The sequence below is a fragment of the Notamacropus eugenii genome, chromosome 6 (genome assembly GCF_028372415.1).
Source record: "Notamacropus eugenii isolate mMacEug1 chromosome 6, mMacEug1.pri_v2, whole genome shotgun sequence".
In the NCBI taxonomy this organism is placed as follows: Eukaryota; Metazoa; Chordata; class Mammalia; order Diprotodontia; family Macropodidae; genus Notamacropus; species Notamacropus eugenii.
In genome coordinates, this window is record NC_092877.1 from 59,540,244 (window position 1) to 59,552,795 (window position 12,552).

General features: G+C 38.3%; 1 protein-coding gene across 6 annotated transcripts in view; it reads left to right on the forward strand.

Moving 5' to 3' along the window:
• Nucleotides 1–12,552, forward strand: part of PPP2R2C (protein phosphatase 2 regulatory subunit Bgamma) — a 399,818-nt gene that overhangs the window by 316,529 nt on the left and 70,737 nt on the right. For all 6 annotated transcript variants that reach the window (XM_072620180.1, XM_072620183.1, XM_072620181.1 and 3 more), the window contains one exon: nucleotides 6,633–6,810. In XM_072620180.1, coding sequence (XP_072476281.1) covers nucleotides 6,633–6,810 — 178 coding nt within the window. The remainder of the gene's footprint in view (nucleotides 1–6,632; nucleotides 6,811–12,552) is intronic.

Consider the following 12,552-nt stretch of genomic DNA (forward strand, 5'->3'; position numbering starts at 1 on the left):
CAGAAAACTCTGAGCTGCAGAGCAGGCCTGGGTCTGCATTGTTGGAGGGAATTTCCTCACTAAGAATTCCGGACATAAATAAAATCACAAATCCAGTACAAAACAAAAGGGGGAAATTTTTCCAAATGGTAAGTGGAAAAGAAGGCTACAAACAGAATGCTATGTGTAAAGGAGGGGGGACAGGGATCATTTCTGATGGAGGGATAAGGGAATATTTTATGGGAGAGGCAGCATTTGGGTGGAGTCTTAAAAGATCTTGATAGAAAAAGGTACGAAGAGATAAGTTAAATGGATTTGGGAGAATTTACTTGACCTTGTAGAGAAGCCAAGGGTAATGGACTTGATGTAGATGAAATTCTAGATAGGTTCTTCAAAGATAATTGCTTAGGTGGAAGAAATACTCATGCTAAGATCACTGACACATTTTAGTATTTCCTTTGCAAAATTATGAATGGCCTCATGGACCTAAGGCTAGAGGGGACCTCAGAGGCCATCTAGTTCTGTTCTCTTATAGAGAAATGGAGAAACTGAAACCCAAGAAATTTGAGGGTTTTGCCCAAGGCAGCACAGATAGCAGGATTACAAGGATTTGTACCATATCTACAGACTCCAAAGCCAGTGTGTGTTTAAAAAATCAAACAAACAGTACTGCTATTATCTTTATATTCACTCTAGAGCGATTCTGGAGAATGTTCCCTTAGTTCATTTAAGGGGAATTTGATTTATCAAAAAAAAAAAATGGATTTATGTTATTCTTTTCAGGAGCATACCTGCTGTGCAAAGCAAAGTCTGCCTGGGCTATATTCAGGGCAGAAAGTATGAATAGCATATGTGCCATAGTTCTTGATGCTTGCAGGGGAAGGAGTGCCCCTATGTAGGACTCCACAACATCAGCAAAAAACTACTGGAAAATGAATCTGGGATTGTACTGTGCAACTAGAGCAAGGACACAATTTGAATCATAAACCAAAGTGAAATTTGCCTTCCAGATTCCACCCTGACTTTTCACCTAGGGGAAGCTAGGTGGTGCAGTGGATACAGCACCAGTACAGGAGTTAGGAGGACCTGAGTTCAAATCTCACCTCAGATATTTGACACTCACTAGCTGTGTGACCTTTGGCAAGTCACTTGACCCCAATTGCCTCATCCTGAGTCATCTCCAGTCATCCTGATGAATATCTGGTCACTGGATTCAGATGGCTGTGGAGGAGAAGTGAGGCTGGTGACCTGCACAGCCCTCCCTCACTCAAAACAAAGGCAAGTGCAAGTCGTGTCATTATTTCTCTGATGGCATGGTCTTCTTTGGTAAAGAAGGATGAACATACTGACTTTTCATAGAAAGTTAAGGCTAACCTCATTATTTTCAAGTGCTGGTAACCCAAGCAACCTTATCTACTCTGCACATTATGGAGAGTGGTACCCCTGGAGAGCATGGCACTTAATCTATCATGGTCTCTGCTCCAGAGTCATAAATGTGTCCAGAGAAGTTTAGAGGACCAAAAGTCACTGATAATTCTAGAAATTCAGTCCTAGCTTGCCTATATGTTCCAATTATTCAGAATTTTCCCAAACAACAAAGAAAATTTGGTTTCTACCAGATACTATTTATGAAGAGTGATACAGTCAGTCAATCAATAAGCATTTATTAAGACTGTATGTGCCAGGTACTGTGCTAATGGTTGGGGATACAAAGAAAGGCAAAAAACAAAAACAAAAACAAAACAAATCCAAAAAACCAGTCCCAGCCCTCAAGAAATTTACATTTTAATGATGGAGTCATGTAGGACATATGTATCAGCAAGCACCCTGACACATCCAGGATGGCCTACCAGCACATACTGTACATATACATACACTGGAGTACATGATAAATTTGTTTATCTTTACTAAAAGTCAAACAAGTGAAATTTCATTTATTTCTTATTCTCTGTATCTTTTAGTCACTTGTATGGCTGCAAAGATAAGGACTGTTATAGACTGCAGTTTGCATAAAAAAATTTCCTTTTCATGTGTAAATTATTCTTAAAGATTTTGTAGAGGTAAGAAAGTAGGCATGAGTTACACAGTATTTAAATTTTTAACACACTGATTAGCCATTGATTATAAGCCCAATTACATATATGACCAAAAAAATGCTAATAAAGTTTACATGGCAAATCAAAATATGTTTAGTGAATTCACAGTTAGGCATTCTACCACCAACTATATTTAAATGATGAATTTTTAGAAAACATTAAAGAAAAAAAGGTCAGTCAACAATATTTAATGAAATCTACCTATATATTAGTTGGTTCAGGATTCAAAAACATATAGTCTGTCTTCAACAGGCACAGGCTGAAAAGGGATGAGTAATATATGTTTACTGATAAGTATATTTATGTGCTATACATAATCCTCATAAGAAACATTTTATGTATGTATATATATATATATATATATATATATATATATATATATATATATGTATGTATACTACTTACAACTATATATGTGACTATTCCATTTATAGCTGTAAAATGTGGCAGCTAGGTGGCACAATGGATAAAGAGCAGAGCCTGGAGTCAGGAAGACTCATCTTCCTGAGTTCAAATCTGGCCTCAGACACTTACTGGTGACCCTTGAAAAGTTGATTAACACTGTTCGCCTCAGTTTCATCATCTGTAAAATGAGCTGGAGAAGGAACTGGCAAACCACTCCAAGATCTTGCCTAGAAAACTCCAAATGGGGTAACAAAGATTGGGACCCAACTGAACAACAAAAAGGCTGGTCTTTACCCAAAGGAAGGAATAGTGATAGAATTTTAGGTGTATTAATGGAGAGATTTATGGCAGAAGGTTTGCTTAGGTGCCTCAAATGACACCACTTGCTCTGCTTTGATGCTATATAAGACTAGAGGAGTGATTTAATGAGGCGGTTCTGTTCCCTGTAGGGAGACAGAGATTAAATCTCTGTTTATTGACAGATTTCTTCTTTTGTGGAGAAGCACTTTAGCAAGTCATTGAGATGCCACTTATGTCCTCCATGGAGAAATCATAATCTAATTAGGAGCCCAGTTTTTGTGGCAGGTCTTAAGACTATGAACATTTCTAGGCTAAGACAGGATAAGTATGAGTGATCATAAACATAAAACTGTATTTAGTATTGTCCTTGGAAAAATGAAATCCATGTTAAAATATGTTGGCTGAAAAAATTACCCACAAAAATTATGTGAAAGCTAGTACACAAATGCAAGTGATCTTGAGGGCAGCACAGCCTAGTGGCGAGAGAACAGGTTGCAGAGTGAGAAAATCTGGGTTCAAATCCAGCCTTTGACAAACTGAGGAACCACAGACAGTCACCTAAGCTCTTAGCGTAAAGAATTACACCTGGTCTCTGCTTTCATGGATTTTTTAAATCTTTAAGTGAAAATAGTGTCAGCAAAGTAGTTGGTGAAGGTAATATTGATCAAGGGAAGGGTAAAACTGGGACTTGAAAAAAGACATATCCCCTAGGGTGAATTTGGGAGTGAGGCAGTTGGAAATAACTAAAAGGTAGTGAAAAGTAAAAAGTAGCTGTACAAGGCCTCTCTGGGGATAAATGATACGGATATGTGATGACCCTTAATTGGAACAGTTGCATAACTTGTTTTAAATTTGAACTAGACAGATTTGGTAGAAGCACAAGGTTGTGCGTGAGTCACTGGGGTCCAGGCTGGGTCAGTAGGAGGCTAGTGAATAGACCACAACAGAAGCTAGAGGTCATAGGGATGGAGAGAAGGAATTTGATAGGAGTGAAAGAGTAGGGGAAGTGGAAAGACAGGTGTTTGGAGGGTCAGGTAGCCAGCTTGAAAAATCTGAGGGCAGCATGAAGGGGTGTCTCAGCCATTGGAAGTATTATTATTTGGCATCTATACAGTGATAACTGTACTTAGGGTTGGGGCTGTTGGAGGGACACCCCTAATCTTCAGAGCTCCCTGCCACCTAACATTTCTCTTACCTAACCACAGCTACACTTTTATTTCCCTTTATTAGACTCTTGTTTGGCCCTTCATTTGTTAAGATATTTCAAGGAAATATAACTTCAATGAAAGAGATAGGGAGCAAGCATTTATTAAGCACCATTTATTAGCATAGTACCAGGCACTATGCTAAGTGCTTTATAAATATTGTGTGTAAAGATTAGAAAGGGAAAGGGAGTTGGCATCATCTCTTTCTTGGGAGAGCAAGTACCTGAAAGCTTAACCAACCTTTCCTAGGAGGGAAACATTCATCCCTCCTTTCCCTTTCTGAAGTACAAATCTTCTATCCGAGTCTGCTTCCTTTCAGCAAAGCAGGAATAGACTCATGCCAGTGTTTCAAGTCCCTGTAACATTTTTAGTTAACAATCAAGGACAAATTAGGCTTAACCATCCCACTATTTTAGGAATTACCCTTACAAGGATAGCCTGGAGTTGTGGTTAAAGATCCAGCCTCTTCTCTGATGCACACTGACTATATGATCTAGGATAAGTCATTTAACCTCTCAATGCCCCAAGCAATTCTCTAAGACTAACAATTATAGAGAAGGTGCCAGCCTGCATTGGTAGAGCTTCCTTACCTGTCCAAATGAGATCACAGGTCCATTCCCCATCCCTTAGTGCTAACAAAAGGAATTGCAGATTTCATCGTATATGAGTTGGATTAGTACCAAGTGAAGATGAAGTCCAAGGTAAGGTACAATTTACCAGTATACAGATGGGGGAGGTGTTTGGCAAGGTACAATAAAGGAAACTTCTAAATAGGGCTATTTGTAAATAAACATACCTTTTATGCCCCAAAAAATTCTCTCCATGAAAAAATAGAATTTATTTTATGATAAATCTACTTGTCTTGCATTGCTGCCCTTCAACATCTCATTGTAATTTGAAAGTAATCTTAGATTCTCACAGGTCAAACAAGCTATCAGTAAGTAAATTCTGCATGTGATATGTGCCAGGCACTGTGCCTAGTGAGTGTGATAAAAAAAAAATGTGCTTGTAAGCTTGGTGAAACACCATCTAATATGGTCTCCCAACTAGTGATTATCAATAGTAACTGTTGGTCTTTCCTGCCCAGCTTAATTTAGTTATTTTTTTTTTATTTTGCTCATTAAAGGGGCCATCCCTGACTACTTCTTAAAGAGGCCTATTCACTGAAAGGGCATTACCTCACTCTAAATGAATACCTGAATAGGCCTTAGCCTAAAGAGATCAAGATCTCCCATTGCATCCGGGACCATCTCGTCATCCTGATGAATATCTGGTCACTGGATCCAGATGGCTCAGGAGGAGAAAGTGAGGCTGGTCACCTTACACAGTCCTCCCTCACTCAAAACCAAGTCAAGTGCAAGTCATGTCTTCATTTCTCTGATGTCATGGTCTTCTTCAGCAATGAAGGACGAACACAACAACTACCATCTCAAAGTAGCTGGCTACCAGGAAATAAATATTTTGACCACAGAAGCTCTTGAAGACCATCATGGAACAGATGGCTTCTGAGCTGGTGAAAAACAGTACCTCCAGTGATGAAGTAAGGGAACCTAGAAGTCATTCAGTTCTCATGGTGTCAAAGGGAAGACTCATAGTCTCTCCATGGACAGAAAGGGTAGAAGAAAGCACAATTTTCAAACCTTGGCTTGTCTAGGCTCTGCATGGGAATTCCTTTGCTTTATCCACAATGCCACCATACTTTCTCCCTTTTCCATGCCCATGAAGCATTTCATCAGTCACACATGTGACCGAAAACCATCTTGCTGCTTGCAGAGTATATGGAAGAATGTGTTTTCCCCATGTTCATCTTAGGTCAAAAGTTGCAAACACTGCCCCAGTAAAGTTATTAGCTTCTATAGCATCTATCCACATTTTTCATACTATAATAAGATAATATTACTACCCTCTAGGAGTCAGTTTTAAGGGGGGGGGAGATCTCAGTATCTTCCTGAGAAGTGTCTACAAGGTTCTACAGCCAAAGAAATTCACCACTTGGTGGCCGACTTTCTGGGGAATCCCAGTTCAGCTCAGCTGCACCCATCCTCAAAGTCTTTCCATCTTGCTAGGACCTCCTAAAGTTTCCCCTATAAAGGCTTCCATGCCACCATGAGACACCGGAATAATTCTTTAACAAAGAAGACAGAGGTCCGAGGGATAGAGAGAAATAAAAGGAATAATTAAATGAATAAAATGTAGACAGTATCTTTTCTCATTGTTTCCAACCTTTTTTTTTTTTTTTGGTAAGTGGGAGGTAAGTATAAATATACAAATAATTATCCCAAAATGTGATTAAGTGCATAATAAATGCTGAGAGCTTCCAACTTGGAGACCAGGGAAAGCTAACATTTTAGTCTAGAGCTAGCCATGCTCACAGTGCTTGATGCCTCATTGGTACTCAGTAAAGCATCATAAGATCTAAGAATTTTAGAAATAATCTACCCCTCCTCTCCATCCTTCTGAAAACAGGCTCTGAGAGGTAATCAGAGCTAGGGTCAGGATTCAAACTCAGTCCATTTCCTCCAAGTCCAAAGTTCCTTCTACTGTATCCTCATCATTTCTCTGATATCATGGTCTTCTTCGAAAATGAAGGACGAACACAACAACAACAACCTCTCTGACACTTCTCTTTGTTTATTCCCTGGGACAGGTGCCTGTGCTGAAGCCCATGGATCTGATGGTGGAGGTCAGCCCCCGGAGAATCTTTGCCAATGGTCACACCTATCACATCAACTCCATTTCTGTCAATAGCGACTGTGAGACTTACATGTCTGCAGATGACCTCCGAATTAACCTTTGGCACTTAGCAATCACGGATAGGAGCTTCAGTATCCTTTGTGATAATTGTCTGTATAGGCATGAGTGAAGAGATTCAGGCTCAGAACCAGTTGGGAACTGGCTCTGAATACAGAGGGAAGTTTTGCTTTTAACATGCTTGAAGTCTAGCCGATTTCAATGGCCAATGTGTGAATATTCTCCTTTCAGTTCTTTAAGCAACACTTCCACTCTCAAAGCTCTTGCATGAATCAGTTCTGGACTTATTGAGCAGTCAGTCGATCAATAAGCATTCATTGGCATCTACTCTTTGCCAGCCACTCACTATGCCAAGCACTGGAGATATAATAACAGATGTGAAATAGTCTTTGCCCTCAAAAAACTTACATTCTAAAGGAGGGAGACAAGATGAACACGTATAAGAATCCAGAATTTACGTACAGTTTTAAAAGGGGCATTGGTAACCTGGAGCATGTTCAGAGGAGGGCATGATGAGGGGTCTAGTACCCATACCACAATGAGGATCAGTTACAGCAATACAGCACAACATTTATGAAGCACTTACTGTTTGTATGCAGAGCACAAAGCTGGCACTAAGGAGACACAAAGTCTAAAGATACAGTCTCTGTCCTTGTGTAACTTACAGTTCAGTATAAAATGTGATGTTATATATATGGTAAATGCCTTAGAGAAGGCTGTTATGTGAAGGTTATTAGGAAGAGCTTCCTAGAGGTGGTGCCATGTCAGTTGGTCAGAAAACACAGTTGGGAATTCAGTTGTTTAGCTGTGTCCAACTATTCATGACTCTATTAGGAGTTTTCTTGGTAAAGATACTGGAGTGGTTTGCATTTCCCTCTGCAGTTAGTTTTCACTAGGAAGAGAAGGGAATGGAAGGCATTTCAGGTATAGGGAACAGCTTACAGAACAAAACCGAATAGAATTGAATTGAATAAAATTTTTGTGGGAAGCAACAACAATGATTCCCTGTGTTCCATCCTCTCATTTTTATAGATGAGAATATCCACTGAAGGTTTTTAACATGCTCAAAGCCAGACAGCTGTGTAGCTCATAGCAGAGTTGGTCCTAGAATTCAGGTCTCTGTGATTATAATTGAGTACTTCCTTCCACTCTCCAATCTCCCCACCAAAAAAATCATTCCAATGCCACTAAGAAAGGTGTATTGAGCTCCTTCTGCTAGATTCAAGAGGGCAGAACTTCAGTGAGTGGGTGGGAGATATAAGAAAGTAGATTTCTGTTCAGTATAAGGACAATTTCTTAATTATTAGAAGTATCCAAAAGTATAATGGTTTTCTTCAAGAAGTATATGATTGATTTCCTTTGTAACCCTAAGAATTTTATTTTCATATTTAAAAACATAATTCTCACAAAAGTTCTATATGCCTAAGAGGTCTGTGACACCGAAAAAGTTTAAGGAACCTTGCTCTAGTTCAACCCATATCTAAGTCATAATTCAATATATAATGGTCATTAGCAAGAATTCATACAGCATCTCCTTGCACACTTCTAGTTTATATGAAAGTTACCAAAATATTTTTTAAAATGATTTCATGGACCACAGGTGAAGAACCCCTGGACCTAATGATCTTGGAGGTTTCTTCTAGCCCTAAAATTATGACCTATTGTGTTTTCTATTTTTCCACATAAAACTCTCCAAATATTCGAAGTCAGTCATTATGCTGCAATAAGTCTTTTTTTCTCTAGGCTAAATAGTCCTGTTTTTTCAACTATACCTTTTATGACATGATTTTGAGCCTTCTCATCATTCTGGTTTTTTTCCTCAGAACATAGTTTGTCAAGCATTCGTCCTCAAACACAAATTTGCCTTAGAATACAAAGCAGATTTATTTATCAAAATGCTCCATTTTTCAAATAATGAAAGTCACCACCTTCCCAGAATTGGAGGGTTTAATTCTGTGCAATTCAGTGAAGGGTATGGATTACTCAAGAGTTCAAGAATATGCTCGAGAATTTAGGTGACTTCAACTGAATTTCCCTTGACATTAAAAGGTGAAAGGTAGGTCAAATTACTTCTGATTCTCCCTAGGAGCAGTCTCTGGGGTGGTAAGGTTCTGAGGGGAAAATGGGTTTAAGTACCTTCATCAACTTCATTAAGAAAACAGTTTGCTATCTGGAAATGCAGGAAAATATAGTCTTATTGCCCTTTTCTGACAAGATCCTGTCATTGTGCAAAGGGAAATGCTGATTGCTTTGTTTGGTTACTAAGTTGTTAGTGCTGCACAAATGGAGGATTCTTTTTTGTTCCAAGATTCTTCTACTCCTCACTAGCCCTTCCAATTACCAAGCAGCAATTTCTCCTCAATACTGGTCTATTTCTTGGAAGTAAAACCATAGGGTATAGAGTGTCCTAGCTAGAAGGCACCTGGAGACATAGAATCTGACTGAAAAAGAATAATTCACATTAATGTAGCTCTTAAAAGTTTACAAAACATTTCCCAAATGGTAGTCCTTAGAACATAGAATGTTAGAACCAAAAGAGATGTTAGAACGTAGCATTTTGGAGTCAGAAGGGACTTTTAAAACTAGAATATAAAATATAGAATGCCCAGTTCTGGGCACAGGTCTTCATAAGGTCAGTTAGAATCCATCCAAATAAGGAGGCAGGGAACCATACCATCTGAAGATCATTTCAAGGAATTGGAGATTTTTTTTTTTTGCCTAGAGAAGAAAAGATATAGTGGGGGGCCTAATGATACCATATTCAGGTGTTTGCAGTGCTGTCATATAAGAGAAGGATTAGACCTAGAAGCAAGAACTAAGAGCAATCTGAGCAGATTTAGGCTCAACATGAGGAAAAATTAACCAACAACAAAAGCTATCCACAATTTCTAGGGGCAGCTTAGAATGTTGTGAGTTTTTTTTTTTTGTTTTGTTTTTTTTTATCACTAGAGGTTTCACTTCAGGGTTGGGTGACCACTTGGGAATGTTGTGGAGAAGAATCTTATTCAGGGTTAGGTTGAAGTGGATGATCTCTGAGATTCCAAAGGAAGTGGGAATATAAGAATGTTAGGATTAGAAGGGAATTTAGAATTAATTGACTCCAACCTCCCTTCACCCCGATTTTACAGGTAGGGAGACTGAGGCTCAGGGAGATAAAGTTATTTGCCCAAGCAATAATTGTACAAAGTGGTGAAACCCAGATACAATATAAGTCATATGATTCTAGGTCTAATGTTTTAATATGCATCAGCTTCTTTCTTGAGAAGAGGGACTTCCCTCCTCAGATATTTCTTTGTATTCCACAAACCAAATACAGACCTCAAAATACCCTGGAGAAATCAACCAAGAAACTATACTGGAATCAGAGGATTGTCACAGACCTCACCATTTTCCACAATTACCCAGACAGAGCAATGGTACATTAGGAACAGCATTTTTAAGTCAAAGTGATCATACCAAATACTCCTAAACTCCATACTATATGGAATGAAAAACTTTCAAAATAAAGAGACCAAGGAGAAGAGATTAAAATCTTATGGGAACAGGATGAAATACGTACCATTCCCATTGTCCTGTATGCCACTGGCAGTGTGCCAGTGTATGCTTCCATTGAGCTGATACAAGATGGGCTTACTGCCTAATTCTTTTATTCAACTCTAGCTAGCTGCCTATGGACTGTTTCTTTATGAATGCCATTTAAAAAGATGATAAAATAAGATAATAAATAATAACCATCATTTATGTAGCACTTTGAGATTTTTTAAAAGAGCTTTACATATGTTATCTAATGTCACAGCAGCTCTGTTGGCTAGGCGCTAGTATTATCCCCATTTGCTAATGAGAAGACTGAGGTTTAGTAACTTGCCTGAGGTTGTATAATTAATAAGTACCAGAGACTGGTTTCAAACCCAAGCCTACTGCTACTTTACATTCGTGAGAGACTTTTGGTGTATTTACCTTTCAATTCAATTTGATTGTATAACTATAAATATGTAGAAAATCACTGGTAAAAGCCTGCTGGTTTCTTTCATATTTTTATTTCATAAAGATTTGATGCAGATGGAAAAAATAGGTATATGGGTCAGGTGTTCTCTCAGTTGTGTTTTGGTACTAATAATGTTGTCTATGACTTAAAAAAATTTTTTGGTTATCTTACAAAATGATTCATCCATGATATTTGCTTTCTGTCACCTCCAGCACTGATTTCTTTACTGTATAATTGGTAATGTACAGCTATTCTTCTCAAGCCTGTTATCTTCTACTTGCTTAGATGTAACACACCAGGGACTAAAGTATTAGGACCCAAATATCAGAGTTCCACAAGCATTGATGATAATAAATCATTGTAGAAATGTTGAAAGATCTATTCCATTTTATGTCCCTTTCTCTTCCTGAAAATTTCAGCCTGAAAGCTCTTGGAATACCAAGGGTCATTTTGATCTCATGTCAACCTTTTCATATGCTCATATTCATTTTGATGACTTTTTTCTTTTGGAAAGTAATAATGTTTACAGTCTTCCATCATCCTTCTCTATAATGTTTGCTAAATGTATTTGCATTGTAAATTTGTATGGTTTTTAATTGTTATGCCTCCCCTCTTGTCAAAGAGATTAAGTGTTCGCAGGATAAGGCAGCTCATGGTCTCTTTTCCTCTCCTCATGATGGCAAGGACTTTGCATCGGCTGAATTTACACACATGTATCTGTGGGACCTATGAGTAGGGGTAAAAATCTTTGGGCACATTCGATTCTTAGACCTGAGTTATATTTTTCAACATAATTTTCATCATCCTATCTGGTGCAACCTTCATTTTGATGTCATTGAGTGTCAAAACATATAGTGATTTGGTCTGGAGGATCTTTTCCAGTCCTTCGCAGCATTTCTCTATGCCTTCATCTTTTGTAATAGATACTGATGCATAAACTGCAATTATTTTCATGGAAATCTACTTGCTTATATTCCTTGTGAATGCTGTGAAAGAAAATGATGCAGTGTCCTATAAAAATAATGTGTTTTTTTTAAACCACCTGTGGCACATGCTTAAGTCAACATCACTAACGCTTTTATTAGGGCAGCTAGGTAGTAACAGTATGAATAGAATGATGGCCCTGAAGTCAAGAAGACTCATCTTCCTGAGTTCAAATCTGGCCTCAGACACTTACTGGCTGTGTGAACCTGGGAAAGTCACTTAACCCTCTTTGTCTGAGTTTCCTCATCTGTAAAATGAGCTAGAGAAGGAAATGACAAATGACTTTAGTATCTTTGCTAAGAAAATACCCAAATGGGGTTACAGAGAGTTGAACAGGACTGAATAACAACAAGAAAAACTCCTTTATTTATTTGCCTTAGAAACCATGAGCCATCTTAGCTCCAACTTTTTTTGGTCTTCTGGCTTTATCATGAGAATGTCACTATGGGTGTAGTTCTGCGTGTGTGTAATCCCTTCATCTACCCAAATACTGAGAAAAGTCTCAAGAGTTACAAATATCATCTTTCCATGTAGGAATGTAAACAGTTCAGCTTCAGAAAGTCCTTTATGATTTCTTTCCTGTTTACCTTTTCATGCTTCTCTTGTTTCTTGAGTTTGAAAGTCAAATTTTCTATTCATTTCTGGTCTTTTCATCATGAATGCTTGAAAGTCCTCTGTATCATTGAATTACCATTTTTTCCCTTGAAGTATTATACTCAGTTTTGCTGGGTAGGTGATTCTTGGTCTTAATCCCAGTTCCTTTGACTTCTGGAATATCCTATTCCAAGCCCTTCGATCCCTTAATGTAGAAGCTGCCAGATCCTGTGTTATCCTGATTGTATTTCCA